General features: G+C 37.4%; 1 protein-coding gene across 1 annotated transcript in view; it reads left to right on the plus strand.

Moving 5' to 3' along the window:
• LOC131162324 (uncharacterized) overlaps positions 1 to 26,622 on the plus strand; it is a 67,461-nt gene that overhangs the window by 36,673 nt on the left and 4,166 nt on the right. The window contains exons 7-10 of the mRNA XM_058118671.1: positions 1,209 to 1,266; positions 1,340 to 1,392; positions 1,696 to 1,797; positions 7,318 to 7,383. Coding sequence (XP_057974654.1) covers positions 1,209 to 1,266; positions 1,340 to 1,392; positions 1,696 to 1,797; positions 7,318 to 7,383 — 279 coding nt within the window. The remainder of the gene's footprint in view (positions 1 to 1,208; positions 1,267 to 1,339; positions 1,393 to 1,695; positions 1,798 to 7,317; positions 7,384 to 26,622) is intronic.

The following is a 26,622-nucleotide window of genomic DNA, read 5'->3' on the forward strand; positions in this document are numbered from 1 at the left end:
ACTTTTTTTTTTCTCTGATCTTGGAATCCCTTGTATAATACTATCCATATCTTCCCAAAATTATCTTTTATGGTATTTTGCTAAGCCTAGTTAGGGAGCATACACACTAATGACATTTATTATCTCTAGGCCTAGAGCTATCTTGATTTTTATGATGTTGTTCCCTATTCTTTTAACATCTACTACATTATCTTTTAGGTCTTTGTCTAAAATGATACCCACCTCATTTTTATGTTTCTCTTTTCTAGTAACCCTGGTCGACTCGAGCGTGGGAGCAAGAGCATATGAATTAGTGTTCCCTGTCTAACTAGTGCAGCCCAGAATGAGCATTCGACTAATAATGCTCAAAGGCTGTGAGGCAAAACTAGTATGGTCTCTTCGGAGCCCTGGCTATTCTGAGTGGGTGTGTGAGGCTGTGGGCGTGTGGCTATTCTAGCTCTCTCCCACCCATTTCATCTCCTGAAGGCAGATTAAGTTAATTTTCATTCTGATCATTGTATCCACTATCTCTATTCTTTTGCCCATAAGTTTACCTGTATTCCAAGTTGCTAATATAATCATAGTTTCTTGTGCTAACTTCTTAATTCTCTCCTATCTAGAAAGACTTGGTCTATTCCACCCTTGCTCATTTTTTGTTGCACTTGTCTGGTGTAAGTGCAACACATCGCTTGGAGGGGATGCCTCAGTGAATATTTGGTAAGGATTCATGTTATAAAGATCTGATAAGTTTTACGCTGGTTGTCAGCTACCTAACGCAACCCTGTTCCTTTATCTAGGCTTGGACTAGTTGTATGTAAAAAGATTAAGGACAAAAAGTGCTTCACAGACGGGGTGCAAGTACTTGCTGATTCTTTCTTTGTGAATATAGGTTAATTGAATGATGCAAACTATTTAAAAATTAGTGAAGATGAGATTATGATTTGAACCTAAGCTGTGCAAGCTATTACTTGTACACAAAAAAAAAAAAAAAAAAAATTCAATTTTTCCTTGGAGATCATATTTGTAACAGTTAAAAGAAAAATTTGGTTTACACTGCCTTTGAAGAATTTTTTTCTTAGCTGAGAACTTCTACAATATAGGCTTTTTATATGGAGTTTATTCTTTCTTACTATCCTCCAATAGTGACATTTGCTTCAATATAATTGTATATTTGACTAGTTTTCTGAGGATCCCCTAATTTGTTTCCTTTTTATTTTTATCTGGAATAGGTTGCACGGCTTAGATTAACACCGAGAATTTTAGTTGGTCACAGCTTTGGAGGAAAAGGTACATTTCTTTGTCAATGTAACTTTTATTTTCTTTACTCTGTAGTGTGACCAACCTTTGACCACCCATGCAGTTGCTTTGAGCATGGTTGAACAAGCTGCAAAACCTCTTGCACGACCTGTTAGGGTATGTTTTATGTCCTCTGGATAGTAGCTTGATGGCTTTAAACTTTCGTTATTTCATAGTTAAGAGTAATTTGTTCAAGTCCATGGAGAAGAAACATCGAAACCTAAGTGCTACATCCAGGTGTGCTATATATTTTACCGTGGGTTTTATGCTAGTTGTGATCACATGGAAACTGAAATTTAATTGTGGAATATTGACCATGCTTTTAAGCTGTGATGCTAGATACATCAAGAGTACATGTTTTATGTATACATTTTTTTTTTTTTTAATATTTCCCCTCCCCTCATGCTCTCCTTTTCTAAGGTTTGGGTTCTGGATGCTACTCCTGGAAAAGTTCGAGCTGGTGGAGACAAAGAGGATGATCCCGCTGAAATAATTTCTTTCCTGAGGACGATGCCAGAGAAGGTGAGGTTTTAGTAATATTTATTCCCTCCCTTTTTTTCCCTTCCTTTTCCCCTTGTAAATATATCTCTTTATATCGAAAAATTCCTTCAAGGGACCCAAATCCTTAGTTTGAAGCTTAGTATGTAGAAAATTTTAGTTTTTGAATCATATATAAGACTCAGTATATCATAGTTACACACAATCAACAGTTTCTTACTAGCTATGTAATGTTGGCAAAAGACTAGATGATCCACTTGCCTTGTTGTTGATCTTCATTTTTTCTCCTATAAGTATCTGTTTATACCAAAATAATACAAACCCAAATCCTTAGTTTTAAACTAGTCCTCGGAAACCCTGGTAGCTTTTGCATACCATCATATACAAGAATCATGCAATCTTCAACATACACAATCAATGGTGTTATTGGTTATATTATTATTATGTTAGTAACTAAGAGTTAGTGAGCTATTGTGGTCATTATGATGTACTTGGCTGTATTGTAAATAGAAGGGTAGACCTGTTGCTGTGATTAGTTCTTCCAATTTAACTTAACGTGGTATCAGAGCATGATCCTGAAACCTGAACCCTAAGTGTCACAGCCATCACCAAACCAAGCCTTAAACCTCATAAGCCTATGCAGGTCTGCCGCTTAAGGAGGGTCATCCACAGCACAAAAGCCGCAAACCTCAAAATCCTCCAATATTAAAATTCAATATAGTAACATTTTTGTAGAACTTTGATGGAAACGTTGAGAGTTTGGTAGTTCTCACTTCTCATATGAAATTTCAACAAGTCCAAAGAATTCTATTGCATGAATCCTTTGATTTACACCGATAAGTTTTAAGACGACTTTAATAATTATGATAAATATTTGTGTGTATTCTAAGCCATCTAAAACAAGTAATCTCCTTCCTTTGAGTTTTAGGTTATTTGAAATTATTTCTTTCATTTAACACCTTACCTATATGTTGTTATGACTTCACTTCTATTTCATATTTTTTTAGACATATTTTTTAAGATCATGCAATTGGAAAAAAAGGATTAATGTAACCTGTTAAAGCTTGATAGACATTGTCGAGCCAGAACCAAATAGCTTAAGTGATGGAAGGGTAGCATCAAGGATCTGTAGCCATGGGAGAGATTAGACGAAATTGGGGAAGGGGAAGGGAGGAGAGAGGAGATACAGGGGGGAACTCATGTTCACTTCTCAAATTCAAATTCAACAACAATTGCCTACAATATGGCTTTCACACACTATTTATAAGAAAGCCTCCTCACATGAAATTACACATAAACCCCAAAACTACATTAATTACAAACATACCCCTAGAATACACAAATACTATAAACAAGCCCCCAGATACACATAATACTTTACTAATTAAACTAAACACTTAATCAATTAAACTAAACCCAACAATTCCTTGGCTCTACCCTTCTTAATTATTTTCCAGCAAGGATCTTCCTAAGGTTTTGCTTCTTGTCCTACATCATTAAGCTTTTAGGTGAAGTGGTATTCTAACATGGTATCAAAGCTAGTTATTGGGAGCCAAGAGGTCTTGGGTTCTAGTCTTGTTGTCACATTTATTATGTGGTGTTTAAAAAGTATTGTGTTCTCTGTAATGGGTTTTATTTATTGTATCTTTCCACGTGCTACCAGTCTCCACGTGTGGGGGAGTGTTAAAGCTTGATAGAGATTGTTGGTCCACAATCTAATAGCTTAAGCTGTTAGGTAAAGTGGTAATCTAACATAGCCAACCCCATCTAGCTAGACTTAAGGCTTTGTTAGTTTTTTGGATAAATTATTTTCATATTTGTTTTGTATTTTTGTCGACTAATAATCTTTTTCTGGTTATTCATATTATAAACATGGTTTTGAATACCACATTGAAATTTCCACTTTCTGCCACCCTCGAAATTGGATAAGCAGCCAATTTCTGTCTTGAAAAATGTCTTTGGAGTTCCATGAATCATCAAAAATTTATGGAAATCTTAAAATTTCAAAGGAACTTGTAAAAAATTTGGCTATGGAGTGAACATAATACTCTCTCACAAAACCATCTTTTCTCTTTCGCAACAGGTGGGTGAGATTTCTTTCAGATTCTGTGAAATGGTTTTCTGATGGGCTGTCTATTCTTAATCAGCTGGGAAGAGGATAGCATATGGTGCGTTTGGGCAGCGTACAATATTGGTTGAAGATTCATCTAACAAAGGTGGGGAAATTTCTGGAGTTAGGGTTGGGGTGGAAAGAGAAGAGGTATTTGGTTTTTGTGCCTGGCGGATCTAAAGATGTAGGGTTTTTAAAGTTTTGAAAATGAATTCTGTGAGGTGGTTAGGGGTCTGCATTAGGAGGCTGGGGATATGGTCAAAGATTCGTAGCGAGATCAATGATTGTTGAGTCAATTGTGGCAGCGGTGAGTAAATTTGTAGGCGAAGGGTGTAAAAGCACCGATTTGCCTTTGAGTAAGGGAATCGCTGCAGGGAAAGGACAGATATGCTCTCATTGTGGGGTTGAGCTGCAATCAAAAGAATCTGCTTCGGAAGCCATTATTTTTTGTTCGGAGATGGCGACTCCCATTGTCAAGGCGGCTAGGGTTTCTCTTTGGGCCAATTACTTGAGAAAGGAGGAGTCCCATAATTTTCAGAGATGAGCCAAGCCATTGAACAGGTCCACTGTTTCAAAGAGATGGATGTCAACAGTTCTTTGATAAAAAAAGGAGGGCTCATCCTTTTCTAAGATGGGCTACTCTAATGACCAGGCCCATTGCTTTAAAGAGGCAGACTTCAACAGTTCTTTGATAAAAAAGGAAGGCTCTTCCTTATCTAAAATGGGCCACTCTAATGATCTGGCCCATATTTTATATGATGTTTCTAAAGCCCAGGATGGTGATCAGCATTATAATCTAGGCTAAGGGGTTTCTTTTAGTGGTAATTTAAGTAGTGGAGGAACCCAAGAAGATTTGAGGGATGAATGTGAGGACAATGGGGTTGTTGTTTTGAGAAGGGAGAATTTATCAGAAGATTACAAGGGGGAAATCTCTTGGGTGGAGCAGGAAATTCAATCAGCCAGAGAGCAAATTAAGGATATTCTTATTAATGGTTTGGGTCAAGAGGCAAGTAGTTATGGGAATTTACAGAACGCAAATGAATACAAGTTGACTGTGGTTACGAAGGTTTACAAGTGCTGATCAGCAAGGAGGGGAAAGATAAGAAAAATCTGCTGGTAAACAATGCTGTGAAATCACACTTGCAGGGACGCAAATTTTTAAAAATATATGATGATGGGAATTTTCATATCAAGGAATCTGAAAAATGTTCTATGGTTGATGTGGAGAAAAGTTTGAAATAAAATTCAGAGGGAGAAAAAACGGGAGGTTGTCTCAGATAAGGATAGTGATATTGAAAGTGATTTTTCTTGTGATAGTGTTTTATTGTTGGATGAGATATGCAAAAATCAAGATTATGGGTCTGATCATTGGATGTGTTGGGGGATATTTCTTATATGCCCCTTTCTCCGCTTGAAGGCTTAGAGGATGTTTCTATCTCTGAGGAGGGGGAGCTGGGTGAGGAGGCAACTGTTTCCCAGAGCAGTTCAGCTCCAAGTGCCCTCTTATAAATTAACAATAAAAAAGTTAAAGACAAAAATACCCTTCCTTACACCACGTAATTACTAAAGTAGCCTAATACAAATCCCAATCTCATGACATGTGAGGATGGGGATATAAGGAAACTTTACAAATTTTCTGGGGGTTTTTGTGGGGCTGATAGGCTTGGTTGAACCTGGGCCATTATTTCCAAGGCCCAAATCATTTGGGCAGAAGAAAACTAAGGCGGTATGGGTCATTAAAAATAAGGGCCCATGCCTAGTAAAGTCATATGTAGAGAGACCATATCCAGAAACGCGACAACAAAGGCCTGCAGTAGAGATGGAGGAGGGCTGATCAGAACGAGCTAACTTGGATGTCCTGGCTGCGCAGATCTCAGAGGACATTATGGTTCCAGAAGAAGCAGAGGCAGAACGCTTTGAAAAAGAGGCTTCTAAGATCAGCAAGAAGCAAGTTGATATTTGCAACCAAGCTGCTCCTTCAGGCTTCAATTGCAGCTCCAATAGAGAAGATGAAGATGATATCAGAAGGAGAAAACGGTAAAAAGTGTAACAAACAATACTGAAACCCTGAAAGTATTTTATGTGTTGTGATTTCCCATAATTTTCAGAAGCGAGATACAACTGAGAAGAGTATGAAGGGTAAGGAAAAAGGGAAATAGGGTGAAGTGTCAGATAATGATAATGATGATACTAGTGAATTTGATGATGAGAGTAGTTTGCTTTTAGATGAGATTTGAAATCAGTTTTCTATGCATCTGAACCATCTGATTTACTTGGGAATTCATCATATGTTGCGCCATCTCCAATGGAAGATTTGGAAGACATTTTTATAATTCAGGAGGATGGTTTGGGTAAGGAGCAGCATAAAGGGATTTTGCCCACTGCAGTTGTTGAGGTTGATTAGAAGGACTTAGAAGCTCAACAATATGAGATGGGTTTGTGGTTTTTGGGTCTTGGAGGTCATGAAGTTTGCTTGGATGGAGATAAAAATAAATTGAAGAAGGGGCAGTGTGAACTGGAAAACCTGAAGTGTTTGGTGAAGTATAAGGGGGAGGGCTTAAAGAGGGGGTTACCTATGTGACTTCTTAGTCAGATTTTATTTACTTTATTTTTCTGGGGATTGGTCATCCTCTTTTATGTTGTAATCTTGTTTTTCTCTCTTAATATATCTTATTTTATTATAAAAAAATTCATTATTGTAAAATATGTTGTAATAACTGAAATAATATTACCATGTAATAAAATAAGTATCCCTATAATATAGTTCTAATAATATTATTCTATAATAAAATTTAAAAATCTATTACATTATAAAAACATAATTATAATATTATATTATAATAGCATTAAATTTTGTTTAAATGTTTAATGTTATAATTTTTATCTCTTCATTATTGTGGCTCTGGCTTTTATATGCGGCATCATTGCCCCTCCATCCTCATTAACAATGGGTTCAAGGTACCAACATATTACAAAACATCGCCGACCCTTGAATTTTAACTACTAACAATGGTCTTGTTTTGATGTAAACATACCTATTCTCTAAAAAGAAGAAAAGATATTTTAGTGAGCAGTAGTGGGTGATTGAGATCAATTTCATGTGAATAAGTTTGTACAATGGACCCTACCTATGTCTTCCGAAACATTATTCTAGATGACAACCTAAATTTAGAGGTAAATCCAGGTGCATATTTTGTGTGACTAATTACCTTGATTTTAGTTGTTGGTGTGCCAACCTCAAAGTAGTTCATATTTCCATCAAGCGTTGTATTTCTCTTTTTAAAGTTTATTGTTCTCAATCATTACATTGATTGCTATAATCTATTTACTTATAATGGTTTTCCTAATCCTTGTAATTACTCCCACCAGCTGTAAAATATTTATCAGTTTTTTTGGGCTATTATGGTAAAAGATATCTTGTAATGTTAAATAAGGTCTCGTCAAAGCGGGATGTCGTTAATGCTCTTGTTGAAGAAGGGTATTCTAAAGATGTGGCGCAGGTACATTTCAAACACCAATATTAATTGTATGTTTAGTGATTATGCCCTATTCATAGTGTGTTACGTTATATTAGCTCAATTTGAATAGAAATTTTATGCATTCCTTGCTCCTCCTGTTTTCTGTTTTATTTTAGCTTATGCTGTTTCCTTGTCTAATATTTGTTGGATCCACAAGGTTGTTGCCACTTTCTTATTTGAATTTGGAGTCATATTGTTTTTGTCCTTAGGAGAACACTTCGTTTAAGAGCATGGTAATGCAATATGAAAAGTACCACTACTTTATCATCTCAACAAATTCTACTTTGAATATGGCTTTGTATTTAGTTAATCTTCTTTATTTGCCCTAGCTGACTGTTTTTTATAAGTAGTCTTGGTTGTATGTTAGGCGAGCAAAGTTTATAATTTCTGCTTAATCAAGTGTGAGCAAAACAAGGTCCTGCTACATTATCAATCAGTCTGTTTCATTAAAAGAATGGCATATACATATTAAATCTTGGACTAAAACACCATCACTTGCTCAAAGAATCATTGTTTCTCCAGTCTTAGTTCCCTGCCAGTGTTTATGTCCCTGGTTTACTTGCATGGAGAATCGTTTTTATTCATATGGACATTGCAGCATATTTAAATTGCACAAGCTAACAAATTCGACTAGTGAACAAAAGAAAATGTATCAAAACTTCTTAAATTAAGTACCAGGCTTAATTTAATTGGATATTGCGTTTATTTGTGGGAGGGAATTTATGTGTATATTTGGCTTTTTTTTGTTTTGTTTTGTTTTCTTTTGTTTTGTTTACGTAAGAGTGAAATTCGCCTAATACATACAAGAAGAAGAAGAAGCCCTAAATCCCACTAAGTGGGGTCGGCTGTATGAATCCTTTTCTACCAATTCATGCAATCAAGGGCAATTTCCTCAACTAATTTAAGAGATGTTAAATCCTTCCTCACAACCTCATTCCAAGTTATTTTATGTCTACTCCTACCTCTTCTAGTACCATTAACAATAACTTGCTCACTCCTCCTCATTGGTGCACTACTTGGCCTTCATTTCAAATGCCTTGACCATTGAAAACACCCCTCCCTTATTTTCTACTAGTGCTATTCTTAGCTTGTTTGTGAATATGTTCATTCCTTAATTTATCTTTTAATATTTTACCACTCATCTATCTTAGCCTTCACATTTTGGCGACTTTTACTTTTTGAGTATGTTGTTTCTTAGTTGCCCAACATTCTGATCCATATAGCATGGTTGGTATAACAGCCATCCTATAGAACTTTCCTTCTAATTTCAACGGTATCCAATGATCACACAACACATCTGAAATGCACCTCCATTTTACCTAACTTGCTTTTACTCTATGTAGTATGCCTTATTTAATTTCTCTTTCTGCTTGCATCATAAATCCAAGATATTGAAGTCTACTAGTGCTGACAATTTCTTGATTATCAAGTTTAGTCTTATCTTCAATATTGTTCCTTACATGGCTGAAATTACATTTCATATATTCAGTCTTGTTTCTACTTAACCTAAAACCTCTAGGCTTTGAAGGTTTTCTCCAAAGTTCTAACTTTGATTTCACCTCGCTCCTACTTTCATCAATTAGAACACTATCATTTGCGAACAACATACACCATGAGATTTTGTTTTGGATATTCCGAGTGAGTTCACCAATCACTAAAGCACCTCAAAGTAGAATCTTGGTCTATACCTATTGCAATTGGAAATTCTCTAGACTCTCCTCCTGCAGTTCTAACACTAGTTGTTACTTTATTATGCATATCCTTAATGACATCAATATACCTACTGCAAACTCCCTTCTTTTTTAAAACCCACCAAAGCACTTCCCTAGGTACTCTTATCATGTGATTTCTCCAAGTCGGTGAAAACCATATGTAAGTTCCTCTTCTTTTCACTGAACTTTTTCATTATAGAAGATACATAGCTTTTTTTATCAATATCCTAGGCATAAAACCAAATTGATTCTCAAAGACCCTTGTTTTTGTGCTTATTCCTTGTTCAACTATCCTTTCCTACAGTTTCATCGTGTGACTTATAAGTTTAATTTTGCAATAGTTATTACGGTTTTGAATATCACCTTTTTTTTTGTATATAGGTATTAACATGCTTCTCCTCCATTCCTTTGTCATTTTCTTGGTTTTTATAATGGTATTAAATAGATTATTAAACCATTTACTTCCTTTATTGCCTAGACATTTCCAAGCTTCAATTTGGACGTTATCTAGTCCTATACACGTTCCACGTTTCATCTTTTTTTAAAGCCATCTTTACTTCAATGACTCTAATTTTGTGAAAAATCTCAAATTTTTAGTCTTTTCCTCATTTGACACTTGTATGTTTGTGCTTTCAACTTGGCTTTCATGAAACAACTTATTAAAGTATCTTTGCCACGTCTCTTTTATGTCTTATTTAACCAAAACATTATAGTTCATCTTTAATGCATTTTACATTGCCTAGATCTTTGCACTTACTTTATCTAGCTCTAGCCAATTTATATATGTCTCTCACCCTTTCTTTTGTTTCTAGTCTAGTGTATAAATCATCACAGGCTTAGATGCCCTATGTTTATCTTCACTAATGGTCTTTTTTGTCTCTTTATATTTTTTGAATTTTTCTATTGGATTTCCCCCTTGTTTTATAACTAATTCTTTTCATTGTTACAACCTTTTGGACATTTTGATCCGTCACCTGCTTTCTTTGCTGCTCGAGAATCTTCCTTTGGATTCGCCTAAAGTCTCTTTTGCTATCTTTTTTCATACTGTTAGCCATTCTATTTCATATATTGTTCGCATCTACCTTGTTCTCTACTATCCACTCACCCTCTTTAATCATTTTATCTTCTAATTTTACTATATTTTCTCTCTTCAAACTCCACCACCTAATCCTTTTACACTGATTTATGTTTCTATTTCTCTTCCAATTTTTTTTAATATAAGTATGTAGTACTAGCACTCTATGTTGTATAGTCAAGCCTATGCCTGGGATAATTTTACAATCCTTACAAGATAAATGGTCTCCCTTCCTAGTTGAGAAAAAATCTATTTGGCTTTTATTTTGTCCACTCTTAAAGTTTGTTAAGTGTTCTTTTTTCGCAAAGTAGGTATTCATTATAATAAGATCGTAAGACATGGCAAAATCTAAAATCATACCACTAGTTCTTTTTTATCTCCATACCCATGGCCTCTATGTATCTGCTCATAACTCCCATTGTCCTTTCCTATGTGGCCATTCAAATAAGCTCCTACAAATGTTTTTTTTTTTTTTAAAACTCTAGTATCCCTTGTATAACATTATCCACATCCTCCCAAAATTGTGTTTTTATGGTTTTTTGTTAAGCTTGGTTAGGGGGCACACACATTAATGGCATTTATTATCTCTTGACCTATAGCTATTTTTATTTTTATGATCCTATCTTCTGTTCTTTTAACATCCACCATATCATCTTTTAGGTTTTTGTCTATGATGATTCCTACTCCATTTTTATGTTTTTCTTTACTAGGGCGCCAAAGTCAATCCTGATTTTCTAATTTCTCTAGCCCACTTGGTCTCTTGGAGGCATCATGTTAATTTTTTTATTCTTATCATTGTATCAACTAACTTCATGCTTTTTCCTATAATTGCCCCTATGTTCCAAGATGCTACTCTAACCCTAGTTTCTTGTACTAACTTATTAACTGTCTCTAGCCTAGACATAGCTAAACTAGCCCACCCTTGTTTATTTTTCGCTACACTTGGGTGGTTTAAGCGCAATGCATCACTTATAGGGGCGCCCCGGTGAACATTTGATGAGGATTCATACCACAAGGATTTGGTAGGTTTTAACACTGGCTATCAACTACCTAATGCAACCCTCCTTCTGTTTCCGGATATGGGACTAGCTATGTGTATGGATTGCCTCACAAGTGGAGTACAATCATCTAACGAGTGAAAGATTTCATAACCCTGATGAGTAGTTTCTTTCTAGTTTATCCTTCTACTTGATACAAGGATCTGTTTCTAAATTTTTTGATCTCAAAATCCTTGCAATGGCTTCTCAAGTCTTAATAAAACACCAACTTTCTTTAAAACTAATGGCCTCTCTAGGATCCTATATTTTCACCATTTGGTCATTACCTTTGTATTCTTCGCATGGAATCCCTGAAATAAAGTCTCCTTGTGGCCTCAAAAGGCATAAACCATAGAATCCAAGGCCTCTCTTCATGTTCCTATTAAGGCCAATATAGCTTGAATTCCCTTTGGAATTGTTGGACAATCATTTGGTGTAAAAGTTGGAAGTTGTTGCGAATTGGGTGCAGCAATTCACATGAAGCTACTCAGCACTCATGGAATCCTGTCTCGTGCGTGGAGAGATGAAAAGGTTAAACACGAACTACTCTACAAATACAAACAAAACAAAATGCACTTTAACAAAGTTAGAAGGGGAACAATGCACTTCTCACAAATTCATCCTAGGATCACCTAAAACCAAAGCTCTAATAACATGCATGCTAGATCATTAACTATCCCAGAATATATAATAGTATTAGGTGGAGAGAGAGAGAGTACATATAATAGTGACAATTTCTAGATAGAATTGCTGATGGATATACTCCAACAACCACCTCTAATAACATGCTAGATCATTAACTATCCCAGAATGTTATGGTATTAGGTGGAGAGAGAGATACCTACGAGTGCATATAACAGTGACAAGTTCTATGAAGAATTGCTGATGGATATACTTTAACACCCATCTCATTTGTAGGCCCAACCAAACGATGATTTGGTAGGATAAAATATCATACAAAATTGCACCATATAATGAGTTTCGAGCCCAAAAACAGTTGGTAGCAAGTATAGTAGCCTTTAGACTTCATAAACCAACATGGGAACCCTTAGCAAACAAGTTTGAGAAATCTTCCAAAAAATTAAAAATAAAAATAGAACATCAATTGATATAGTGATACAGAACAAGTTGTTTCACGGGAATGACCATGTATTGCAGCTTCAAATGTAAATGATTGTTCCCACACCATCTTCCATAATGATCAATAGGCTTGTACTAACCCATTCATGCCCTCCTATGTCCTAAGTTGGTGACCCACTAGTGTAGGGTTTCTTCACATTGAACATTGTACCAAGTTGTTGACTACACTTTATCTTTGTTGTTGGCATGTGTTTATTTTCACACTTTGTGCCTTTATTTGACATGTTCGTGCAATAATTATTTTGATGCACTTTGTTTTGTCCTAATGTTCCTTCAACTTCAAAGCAATATCTGCTAAATAAAAAATTACCAACATCAAATTAATATGTTGGCTCCTTGTTGTCAAGAAGAGTAGAAGAATTTGTTGTAATGTTAGAACCTAGCTTAGTTGTGGGCTTCCCTCTCTGTTTATAATAGATCTCATGTAAATTGTAATGTCCATCATAACCATACTACTTACTAAATCAACAATTACTAACATATTATGGTAATCATAGCATGTAACCAGTAATACTCCCCCTCAAATTGTAGCATAGATGTCATATGCTCCTAGTTTGTTACAAATGTTTTATGGGATAGTTGAAAATTTAGTGTGCAGTAGTAATAAGCTTCTCTTGAACAAAATGACAGTCATCTCAATGTCTTTTGCCCTTATGAAAAACTGGATTGGATGTAATATGAATAGCATCATGATTATCACGCATCAACTCCAAAGGTTGGGAACTTGAAAAACCAAGTTGTTTTAGCATGTTCTTTAGCCAAATTATTTATATGTATCGGCCATGGTCCTATAAAACACACCACTTTATTTCAAAGCCATGGTTTATTACTTTTCCAAGAAAAATTACCACCAATAGACACAAAACTTGGTCCTGCAAATCCTGTATCAGAGGGTGACTCAGCCCAATATGCACTTGTGCATCCTTAATCACAAGTGTGACCCTGATTCTACTACAATAAATCTTTCCCAAGTCCCAAGTGTACCTTTTAAGGTACTGTGAGGTAGAAACAATAGCATGCCGATGGCTTGTTCGGGGAGAACCGAGGTACATGCTCATCACATTCATTGCAAAAGATATGTCTGGTCATGTGACCGAGGTAGTTTAACTTCCCAACAAGTCTCTATTATCATCCATGATCAGTCAACAAGTCACAGTAATCTGCTATTAGGATCCATAGTTGTAAGTACGAGTTTGAATCCTAACAACCTAGTCTCTTCCAAAAGGTCTAGAACATATTTTTTTTTTGTGAGAGGATCATCTCGTTTATGATTTGGATATCTCTATGCCCTGTAAGTATTTTAGTGGTCACAAATCTCTAGCATAAAAAAATGCTTTAGGTGTTGTATGCCCCCATTATCACCGCCTCAATAATGATATTAGCCAGATGCACAAACAACAAGATCTTATTGGTAGTAGCATAATGGTGTAGATATAGAGTGATTTGCCACATGCCTCTAGAGACCAAGCTCAAGCACTACACACTAAACCTACTAAATCATGCTCGAGTAGACTACTTCAAACCATATATTGATTATTTTTTACAGCATGCCATTGCAAACTTCTCTTAAGCAACAAACCTTGCTTCATATTGACCTCTTGAAGATCACCATGTAGGAAAGCATTTGTTCACATCTAACGGACATAATAACAAATAATAGGTGGTGGAAAAAGAGATAAACAAAGGGGGAGAATGTGTTGGAATAGTCTAACCATACACCTATGCACTTTGGTAACAAGGTGAGCCTTCAAGCGAACCACTGAAGCAATTGGATTGACCTTCATGATATTCTTCCAATAACATGATCAACATGCAACTACAAACTTATCAACTAGAAGTCATGGAACGAGCCCCCAAGTGTCAATCTCCTGTAAACCATGCATCTCCTCATCCATTGGAGCACTCCACCTAGAGTAGGATAAAGCTTTTCACACAAACTTGAGAAGGAAATAGAGGATAGAGTGCTAACAAAATAGTAATATGAAAATCAGAAAAACTTATAGCAATGTTAGAAATTGGATATTGGGATAGGTGTGTTTACCTTTCCAAACATCAATAGAAAGGTTAATATCATAAAAGACTCAATCATCAAACAAGCAATATGGAGGCACAACATTAGAATCTCAATGAATCCCTCCTCATTTTCACGTGTACACTACAAATTAGGATGATCCAAGAAACTAGAAGGGCTTAATTGAGATGAAGACTCAGGGGTGATGACTAGGTTGAGACAATAGACCTGAATTTGGAAGACTAGGTAGAGGAAATGACAAGAGATCAACAAGGCTCAAGGAGTTAAGAATTACATTGTTGGTCTATCTTGTGAAGGGGTTCTATATCGCATGAGTGTAACCCTAATTAAAATGTTTATAATGCATATGAATGATGCAAGTAACATGCTATATATTCAAAAAAGTAGCATAGTGGAGATAGGAATGACGCAAAGGATGACGATAACATTGATATACCAAATATACAAGGAGACAATGAGAATGTTGAATTAGCAAGAAACAGAAGGTATTCGACCTCCAAGGATAGTATATAGCATTCTATTGCAATGAGCATGGCATCACTCCAAAACACTTGGGGGAAATTCTTCTGATAAGAGTGACTTCAAAGGATGTGTCTATTTTTCCTCTTTGCAACTAGATTTTGTTGTGGAGAGTGGGCACACGATGACTATTCATTCAAGATATAGTCATATAAGTAGTGAACTGGGTGTTGAAGTAATCTTTGACATTATCACCATGAAGTATTCTGATTGGACAATTAAAACTAAATCATTATTTAAGAAAAAAAGGTACAAAAGATATTAAATAGCTCATAATTGTAACAAAATATATAAAACCTAACTTTGACATAACAAAATTAGGACCTCAAGCATCATAATGAACTAACATAGAAGGGATGGCAACCTATTTATTGACTCTAACCAACTAAGACATGGTGGTTTCTCAATTGACAAGACTTCCTCTCCAAACTATACACATAATTCAACTTAGTAACTAATTGCTTTAACTTGTCCAATAAAGGATGATTGAGAGGGCAATGGATATGAATTGGTGTGGTAGCAGTAGTACAAGTGCTAGAAGGAGATGATCACTCAAAGTAGTAAAATCCACTAGCTTCATTGTCTTCAAATCCTAGATAACAATTGAACAAGGAAAGAAGGTTATAGAACAATTCATTGATTTTGTTATCTGGGTAATGTACATGAAACGAATAGGAAGTTTGGATATGTATAGAAGAGGAGAAAGAGACAATGTAGGGTGGATTGTCCTTAGTATCCTAACTATAATAGTGTGCACATTGGCAAGTGTCACCAACTGAACTTGTTCAGGGCATTATGCTTGCCTATGCTTGCTTGTCTTGTGTACATGGGATGTGTAAACATTATGTAAATAGTAGTATACGTTTTATTCATCAAGTGTTTTTTATGCCTTAGTGTAAAATAGGAGTATGATTCCTTTGCCAATTTTTATGTTTCTTAGTGCCAGAGGTAGAATAGCATAGAAAGCTCTTTAGGGGAGGGTGAGTGTCCATCAGTCATTGTAAAACTCACTAGCATTTGTAAATGTGTTTAACCTACTTGCCTCCCTCTCTAAACATACATTGCCTATGGAGGTGTTAGTAATAAATTGAGTTGTTTTATAGTGTACCTTGTGATTCTCATTTTCTTATATGATTGCTTACTAATTCTACTCACTTTGCATTCGATGGTTGTGAATGTTTTTTGTGGTAAACCGCAGTATACTTTTGGCTGACTAGTTAAGCGAGAGTTCTTAAGCTAGTGTTGCACAACCCTTCACAAGGTGTGAAGTGTTTGGCCCATTGTAGTTTGTTTAATTGCTTTGTGAATTTGGTTGCATTCATTATGGATTGTGTGAAGCATCGGTAAGAGACCATGCCAACCAATACTGAGAGAATTGAGGCTCTAGAGGTAGAGTTTGAGACAACCAACAAAGGGGTCATGGAGATGGCCAAACTTGTTGAATGTGTTCATGTATTGGAGGGATCACAAAAACATCAGCGTAGTTCTATTGTGGAAATCTCAGAAGACTTCCGCCCTACGTAGAAGCTTTACAGTTCTAAATGGGGAGTCTTAGTGCCAAGATGAACATGATGGTTTGTGTTGTTGGGAATTCCAGCTCTCAAAGGCAAAGTATGGGAAAACAAGGGTGCAAGAACCCAAAGTGTATGGGGGTGCCAGTGATACTAAGGAGTTTGAGAGCATTTTATTTGACATGGAACAATACTTTCGTGCGGTGAGAACCAACTCAGAGAAGGCAAAAGTATTTATGGCGACAATGTACTTGAGTGGTGATGCCAAGTTGTCATGGTGTACCAAGTACAATGAGATATATATATAGAGTGGATGGCGTGCAATTGATAGTTTGGGCAAACTTGAAGAGAGAACTCAACGTCTAATTATTTCCTGAAAATGTTAATATAAAGTTTGCCACAAATTGCGAGGCTTTAAACACGTTGGTACAGTCAGGGAGTATGTGAAACAATTCTCTACTTTGATGTTGGGTATTCAGGACATGTTAGAAAAAGATAAGTTGCTCTATTTTCTTAAGGTGTTGAAATCATGGGCAAGGGTAAAACTTCATCAAGGAAGAGCTCAAGCCTTGCATACTGCAAAGGTTGACGCAAAACACTTGATTGATTATGTTGGAGATAGTTTCATAATGTCCAAAGAGAATGGCATATTGAAAAATTGGAAGTCTTTCAAGAGGTTAGCCCAAGAGTAGGGGAGCCAACACCAAGGCATCAACTTCAAAGGAAACTTCATTGTCTCAGTCTTTTAAAACATCTAGTGGTCAATGCTTCTTATGTTGAGGCCCATATAAAGTTGTTGATTGCCCTCACAAGTCATTGCTCAATGCTTTGCAAGCTTTCATTGCAGATAGGGCACAAGGAGATGATGCAGATGAGGAAGAAACCTTAAGGATAGGTGCAATATGGTTACTCAACACGTTGGAGAGGTAGGCAAGAGAACCAAAATTTAACTAAGAAAAAACTGCTAATGTTTGTGGATCAAAGGGAAGACACTTCTGCTATGGTGGATACTGGGCCTACCTGTAACTTTTTCTTATAGGTGGAAGCACAAAACTTGAACTTGGAGGACTCAGAATGTATGAAAGTGGTTAACTCTACAACTCAGCCTACTCTGGGACTAGACGAGCAACTGATTGTGAAGCTTGGACTATGGGCAGGAGTATGGTCTTAAATTTCCACGAAATGAAATTTTCGTTGAAATTTCCAATTTCTGTCACCCTCAAAATCGAAATGGCAGTCAATTTCCGTCTTGCATAATTTCCATCGAAATCTCAACCAATCATCTGAAATTTATCGAATCTCGAAATTTTAGCGAAACTAGTTGAAATTTGAACTATGTAATGAAATTTCCTCGGAATTCAAATGAGGGATTTAGGAGTGAAATGAAATTTCTCGTTTAATTAATTTTTATAGAAACAAATGATTATTACAAGTGCTTTTGAAATTATATGAAAAAATAAACTTACAACAACATTTTATTTAACCACTCATTTCTAAATTATCATTGTTTGTATAATAAATAATATTTAAATGATTTATGAATTTTATTTGTATTAACTGATTCACTAAATATGTTTAATGTACATTATCTTACATTTATGTTTGACGCACATATTATATTACAACTTCGCACATATTATATTACAACTTCTCCACCTTATACACAACATATATGTATTTAACTTGTAATATATTAGTCCTAAAACTTATATTATTTTGTCTATTAATCATTTCTAAAACTTCATAAAAGAATTCCATGTTCTACTACTGGTTTTCATTATTTTTTCAAATCAAAATCGAAATTTCTGTACTTTTGGAGCTTCAACATTTGAGTTGAAATCGAAATTTAAAACCTTGGGCTGGACATGTGAATTTTATAGCCATGCCGATGGATGATTTCCAAGTGAGACTTGGAATAGAATTTTCTTAGGGGAGACTAAGGCAGTTCCGATGTTTGCTAGTTTCGTTCGTCTCTTAGGAGATCACTTTTACATGGTGCAAGCCATTGTTAAGAAAGGAGAGGACGAAAAGTTCCTTTTAGCCATGCAAATAAAGAAAACAAACATATCTTGCCACATTGGTAGTTAACGAAAAGGTAGGCTAAGAGTAGGCACCTACTATCATCCAAGATGTGTTGGATTTACATAAAGTTGTCATGCCGGGTAAGATGTTGCACAACTTCCTCAATGACCGGGTGTGGAGCATGAGATTGAGTTGTTACTAGGGGTGAAGTCTCTTCCTAAAGGGCTTTATAGGATGATGCCTCCAGAGTTAGTAGAGTTGAGGAAACAATTTAATAAGTTATTGGAAGTGCGTTATAAACATCCTTTCAAAGCACTGTTCGGAGCACGTATGTTATTTCAGAGGAAGGGAGCATGTGGACGTGTGTGGACTACCATGCGCTCAACAAGGTAATTGTGTGTAACAAGCATCCCATTTCATTGATTCCTTATTTGCTTAACTAGCTAAGACATGCCAAGTGTTGTGTAAAGATACCAATGCGCAGCGGAAACACAAATCGATCGGATCGTGCAATGCAGTAACCCACGATGAATAATATGCGGAAACACAATCACACACAGGTAAATATCAAAGCAATAAAACACACGACACAAGAATTTACGTGGTTAGGCAATGTGCCTACGGGCTACGTCCATGTGAGCAAGCGGCTAAATTTTACTATCAATCATCAAACAAAGGTTATAATAATGTTTATATGCTAACCCTATACGTACAAAGGACTTAGGAAGTTCCTATAGTACCCCTATAGCAATCCCCAAAGGAAAATCCTCCGAAATCCCTAACCTACTGATCTTCTCGATTCAAAATTCGAAATCTGTGCCAACTAAAAGCGTCGACGGTTTAATACCAAGACTGAGTTGAAAATACTAAAAGCGTCAACAATTTTCTCTCGAGGGTAAACCATCAATGTAACCATCGACCAAACTGTCGATGGTTTCTTTTTGTAGCTCAAGTTCCTTGTTTTCATCACCATGATTTTCCTGTGTATGTGTTCCACTCAATAAGAGCCACATACTCTCCACCTTGGCGAATATTCACCCTTTAAGAGAAATACGAAAGCATAACCGCAGCTCCACCTAAAAACATAACCCACAGCTTCACCTTGGACAGTAGGTTGGGACGCCTCCCATCTATCAACTAGAGACATTGATCAAGTCCAAGCAATGCTTGAACTTGTCCGTTGTAACAGGTTTTGTCAACATATTAGTTGCATTCTCAGACGTGTGAACTTTCTCAAGCAATAGTTCACCAGAAGCAACCAATTCCCTGATCTTGTGAAACCGCACATTTATGTGCTCAGTTCTCGCATGATACACTTGGTTCTTCGCCAAATAGATGACACTCTGACTATCACAATGTATCTGAACTCCACCTTGTTGAATGCCTAGCTCCTTGACCATTCCTGTAAGCCACAATGCTTCCTTGGCACCTTCAGCCACTGCCATATACTCCAATTTAGTAGTAGATAGGGTAACAAGTGACTGCACCATGGACCTCCAACAAATAGGTCCTCCCACGAGGGTGAATACATACCTTGTGATAGACCTTCTGTCATCCAAGTCCCTTGCATAGTCAGCATCCACATAACCTACCACTGAAGGATCACCCTGTTGTCTGCTGAACATAGTGCCATAGTCTGTAGTATCCCTTAAGTATCTGAGAATCCACTTGACTGCATCCCAATGCTATCAACCCGGATTCAAAAAGAACTTGCTCACCACATTGACAGCTTGTGCTAGGTCCGTTCTTGTACATACCATAGCGTACATCAAACTCCCCACTGTACTAGCATAGGCGACCTTTAACATGTCACGAACATCATCATCCGTGTTTGGGCATTGGGCGGTAGACAACCTAAAGTGATTTGCTAACGGTGTACTTACCGGTTTTGCATTAACCATGCTAAACCTCTCCAACACCTTGTCCACATAACGACCTTGAGATAACCACAATATCTCTGCAGCTTTATCCCTGCGAATCTCCATCCCAAGAATTTTCTTGGCTGCACCCAAATATTTCATGTCAAACTCTTTACGCAATAGAGTCTTCAACTGATTTACCTCAGTCATATCCTTTGCACCAATCAGTATGTCATCAACATAAAGCAACAGAAAAATGAGTGAACCATCCTCAAGACTCTTCACATAGATATAGCAATCATACTCACACCTCCTATAGCCAATCTGGATCATCTAGGAGTCAAAGCGTTTGTATCACTGCCTCGAAGATTACTTTAGCCGTAAAGTGATTTCTTCAGTTTACAAACTAAGTGCTCCTGTCTAGGTTGACTAAACCCTTCTAACTGTATCATGTAAATCGGCTCCTCCAAATCACCATGGAGGAATGTTGTCTTTACGTCCATTTGCTCCAAATGCATGTCGAAATGTACCACCACTCCCAACACTACCCTGATGGAAGTGTGTTTGACCACAGGAGAGAAGATCTAATCGTAATAAACTCCTTTCTTTTGTGAGTAACCCTTTTCTACTAACCGAGCCTTAAACTTCTCTCCTTTCTTTCTATGCACCCACTTGCATCTTATCGCCCTCTTCCTTGCTGGAAGCTCCACCAATTCCCACGTTTGGTTCTTATGCAGTGATTCCATCTCCTCCACCATAGCACCCATCCGTCTACTTTTTTCATGGTTGTGCACCGCCTCTTGAAAAGTAGTAGGATCCTTACTACTAGCGATTAGTGCATAAGACACCAGATCATCAATTCCATACCTGGGTGGTGGCCTGATAGTGCGTTTGGGTCTGTCTACAGCTATATTGTGTTGCTGCTAGCCTACTGAGCTAGAACTCCCTGTGTTCTGAACATTGTCATCTCTACCTTGAGTCTCTAACTCTTCCTGCAACACATGCTCATCTGTGCTGCAATTTTTTGGCATCTATTTCTCTTCTTCTTTAATACGCTGCAACATGGCTTTCTCATCAAAAGCCATGTCTCTATTAATCACTACCTTGTTTGCCTTCGAATCCCACAACTTGAACCTTTTCACCCCTTTTTGATACCCCAGAAAGATGCACAATCTAGACTTTGCATTAAACTTCGATCTCTCCTCACTAGAAACGTGCACATAGATTGGACATCCAAATACTCTCAAATTGGAGTAGTCTACCTCGCTGTCTGTCCATACTTCCTCTACAACTTTCCCATCTAGTGCTGCCCTTGGTGATCTTTTATCAGGAAACACGCCATATTTACTGCCTCTGCCCAGAAGCTCTTCGTGAGCCCTGCATTTAACCTGAGACACCGAGCCATTTTTGCTTTGGTTCAGTTTATCCTTTCCACTACACCATTTTGTTGTGGTGTCTTGCATACTATGAAATGTCTCCTAATGCCATGCTGCTTGCACAACTGCATGAACCTCGAATCAGTGTACTCAATTCCATTGTCTATTTTGAGACATTTAATCTTCCTCCTGGTCTGGTTTTCCACCTTAGCTTTCCACAATTTAAAGTTGGCAAACGTATTTGACTTGTGGCGCATGAAGTACACTCAGACCTTTCGTGACTAGTCATCAATAAAGCTCATGAAATACATATTCCCTCTTTGTGATGCTACTCTCACCGGCCCACAAACATCTGAATGAATGTAGTCAAGGATCCCCTCCGTCTTGTGTGTGGCTATCATGAACTGCACCCTGTTCTGTTTCCCAAGCACACAATACCTGCAAAAGTCCAGCTTGCATGATTTGACCCCCTTCAAAAGATTTCTCTTATGAAGCTCCATCATTCCACGCTCACCCATATGCCCTAACCACATATGCCACAAGTCAGTACTATCCGACTCAGACTCTGCAGCTGCAGCTCCACCTACATTTGTGGTACCTAGAAATGTATAGATATTTCCTGGTACTTTCTATCCCTTCATCATGGTTAGAACACCCTTACTCACCTTCATTACCCCACTTTCAGACTTGTAACTAACCCGTTACAATCTAAAGTGCCCAATGAAATCAAATTCTTTCTTAATTTTGGTATATGCCTAACATCACATAACGTCCTCACTACACCATCAAACATCTTGATTATGATGTTTCCTATTCCGAAAATTTTGCATGAAGCATCATTCCCCATTAGAACATAACTAAAATTTTCCAACCTGTAAGTGGTGAACCAGTCTTTGTTAGGCATCATGTGATAAGAGGACGTCGAATCTAAGATCCAAGAATCCGTAAGTCCATCTGAACCGGATGAAACCGAAAGCATATCACCATCACCGCTCCTTAAGTCTCTTTATTCCACTACATTCGCCGAGTTTGATGAACCTTCTTTATTTTCTATATTCCCCTTCTTCCTCTTTGGACAATTCGGTTTTATGTGCCTCTTTTTTCCACACTTAAAACACCGTATGTCCTTCCTCTTCCTTGAATTGGATCAAACCTTATTGTTACTCGGTCCGCTCCAAAACTTGCTTCTCCCACGATCCTGGTTACCCTTCACCACAAGCCCTTCACCATGTAAATTCTCATCACTGGCCTTCTTCCTCTAGTGAAAGCCCAAGAGAGCACTTGTGATATCCTCCAACTCTAGAGTTTCCTTCCCCTATGTCAGAGTCGTAACCATATTTTTATACGTAGGAGACGTAGGTAGGGAATTCAATAGCATCAACGCCTTGTCTTCGTCCTCGAACTTCACATAAACCCGCTTTAGATCACTTATGATATGATTGGATACGTTGATGTATTGATTCAGATCCGAACCCTCTGCCTTCTTAAGCCCATATAGCTTCTGCTTAAGATACAACTTGTTCGTCAATGACTTGGACATATACCGGCTCTCTAGTTTCGGCCAAACTGTTGCCGGCGATTCCTCATCCATGACGTGCATTACATCATCAGTCAGACAAAGCCTGATAGTCGCCACAACCTTTGCTTCCAATTCCTTCCAACTCATGTCGTCCATGCCTTCCGGCTGCCTCCTGTACAATGCCTTCACCATACCTTGTTGCATCAATATGTCCTTAACCCTCCCCTACCAAAGTCCGAAATTTCCTGATCCGTCGAACTTGACAATATCGAACTTTGCAGAAGAATTCCCAGCCATTGCACCCAATAGCTCTGATACCAATTTGTTGTGCAAAGATACCAATGCACAACGAAAACACAAATCGATCGAATTGTGCAATGCAGTAGCCAATGATGAATAATATGCGGAAACACAATCACACACAGGTAATTATTAAAGCAATAAAACACACGACACAATAATTTACGTGGTTCGGCAATGTGCTTAGGTTCATGGGAGCAAGCGGCTAATTTCACTATCAATCATCAAACAAGGGTTACAATAATGTTTATATGCTAACCCTACATCTACAAAGGACTCAGGATGTTCCTATAGTACCCTTGTAGCAATCCCGGAGGAAAATCCTTCGAAATCCCCAACCTATTGATCTTCCTGATTCAAAATTCGAAATCTGCGCCCTTCTAAAACCGTTGACGGTTTAATATCGAGACTGAATTGCAAAGACTGAAACCATTGACGGTTTTCTCTCGAGGGTAAACCATCGATGTAACCGTCGACCAAATTTGTTGACAGTTTCTTCTTGCAAATCAACTTCCTTGTTTTCATCACCATGCTTTCCCTGTGCACATGTTCCACTCAATATGAGCCACAGACTCCAACACCAAGTACTTCACGAAACTTGACTTGCAGGCAAGCTATTATCAAGTGAGGAGAGCAGATGATGATGAGTTGAAGACTACTAATTTGACATGGTACGGGGTGTATGAATTCTTGGTGATGCCCTTCGAGTTGATGAATGCACCAGAGACATTTTTGCACTTTGATGAACCGGGTGTTTCATGAGTACCTCGACAAGTTTGTCGTGATGTATCTAGATGACATTGTTGTTTATAGTTCCACTCTGAAGGAACATGAATAGCATGTATGGAAGGTGTTTGATAGGTTGAAGGAGAACAACCTTTTGTCAAGAAAGAGAAGTGCTCTTTCACTTAGAAGAGCATCAAATTCTGTAGTCATGTAGTTGAACAAGGTTGTATCTGGATGGATATGGAGAAGGTGAGAGCTATTCAAGATTGGAAGATCATAACGACAGTGAAGGAGTTGCATTCCTTTCTTAGATTCACCAACTATTATTGCAACTTCGTAGAGGGGTACCCGAGGAGACCTACCGAAGAAGGGTTATAGGTGGAACTGGATAGGGAAGTGCCAGGGAGACTTTGACATCTAGTGCTACTATTGCCCATTTTGGTTCAACTAGGCTTCTTGCCTCCTTATCCTCCCCACCCCACCATGGGTTATTTACTTTAGTGCCTCCTCCTATATGACAAGTAGTTCTAATTTATTTCAGTCCATGAAACCTGTACCTTTACACTCCAAGGTTACTTTTGCTGACGGTTTGATTACACCAGTCTTTGGTTGTGGCAATATTCTTTCGTTTCCTTCTATTCCCTTTTTATTCTGTGTTTGTGTCTAAATTTTCTTTGAATCTGTTATCAGTTAGTCAATGAACTAAATCTTATTTTCTTCTCTTGTGTTATTTAGTATCTCTAGACAAAGTAGATTGGTCAAGGGCTGGAAAAGGAGGGTTTATACTATTTCGATGGCGGTGGAAGATCCAGTTCTTGTCATACAACTTTTTCAATTTCTACTCATGGCATCTCTCTGGTCAGTGGCATGCTTGTTTGGGTCATCCAGCACTTCAAAAATCGCAACAAGTTTTTTCTATGTTCAAGTCTATTTCTATTTTGAGTGTTTTGCGTGTCAATTAGGAAAACAGACTAGGACATATTTGCCATGTAGAGTCGAGTCTTGTAGTAAATAGTTGTTTTCTTTTATTCATTCAAATATTTGAGGTCCATGTATTGTCAAGAATTTGACTGGTCATCAATATTTTTTGCATCTTTTATGGATGATTTTTCGTGTATGACCTAGATCTATTTGTTAAAAGGTATGTCTGAATTTCTTAAATGTATTTACGCAGTTCTATAAGGAAATAAAACCCAATTTGTCATTAGTATTCAAAATTTTGAATCTGATAATGCACTTGGATGCGTTCAAAATGAGCTTTAGACTTTCTGCTTGGCCAAAGGAATTATTCATCAAACATCATGTGTACATACCCCTTAACAAAATGGAGTAGCTGAATGGAAAAATAGAGATTTAGTTGACATAGCACAGTCTTTACTCTTTCATATGCATGTTCCAAAAATCCTTTGGACCTATGCTCTTCTTACAACTTGTTTTCTGCTTAGTAGGATGCTCTCCAATGTTCTAGGGTCACACTGAAAAGGTACCCAAAAATGTTCTCCTCGGTCATTAATTGCTTACCCCATTGGTCATTTTGTTTTAATTCAAAACCTTCATAATCCTATGCATTCTTTTGCCTTGTTAATGACCTCTGTCTATACCCCTTCATGTTGAAGCACTTGTTAACCCTGGGTGGAAGCATGCAATAGATGCAGAAATGGATGCCTTGACTACACGAGGGATGAGGGATTTGGTGGATCTTCTTCCTAGTAAGGAGTTGGTTAGGTGTCATTGGGTTTACACCATCAATTGTCTTCCTGACGGCTCTATTGAATAGATTGAGCCTCAATTGGTTGCCAAGGGGTACACTCAAACATATAGTATTGATTATTTTGAGATCTTCTCTCCTGTTGCTAGACCCAATTCTGTTTTGAGTATTGATCTCGTTGGTAGTTAATTTTGATTAGCCCTTATACCCATTGGATGTCAAGAATGCCTTTTTGTATGGAGATTTGTAGGAAGATGTATACATGGAGCAACCTCTTGGTTATGTTGCTTGGGGGGAGGATGGGAAGCTATGTAGGTTGCATATGGCCATTGATGGTCTTTAAGCAGTATCCTTGAGCCCGGTTTGACAAATTTAATGATGTGGTTTTTGCATTTTGTTTCATTTAGTGCTACTCTGATCATTCGGTCTTTGTTCGCCAAAACAAGACAAGTGTGGTGTTTCTTGTAGTTATGTTGATGAAATCATTATCACTAGTAGTGACCAAAATGGGATTGTGATTGTCAAGCAATGGCTTCAAGAAAAGTTTCAAATCAAGGACTTGGGCACTCTTCGTCACTTTTTTGGGTTTGAGATTATACGGTGTAACAAAGGGTTGAATCTATCTCAACGAAAATATATCTTGGGCTTGCTAAGTGAGACTAGTATGTAACTGGTTGATACTCCT

Source organism: Malania oleifera, chromosome 8 (assembly GCF_029873635.1).
Source record: "Malania oleifera isolate guangnan ecotype guangnan chromosome 8, ASM2987363v1, whole genome shotgun sequence".
In the NCBI taxonomy this organism is placed as follows: Eukaryota; Viridiplantae; Streptophyta; class Magnoliopsida; order Santalales; family Ximeniaceae; genus Malania; species Malania oleifera.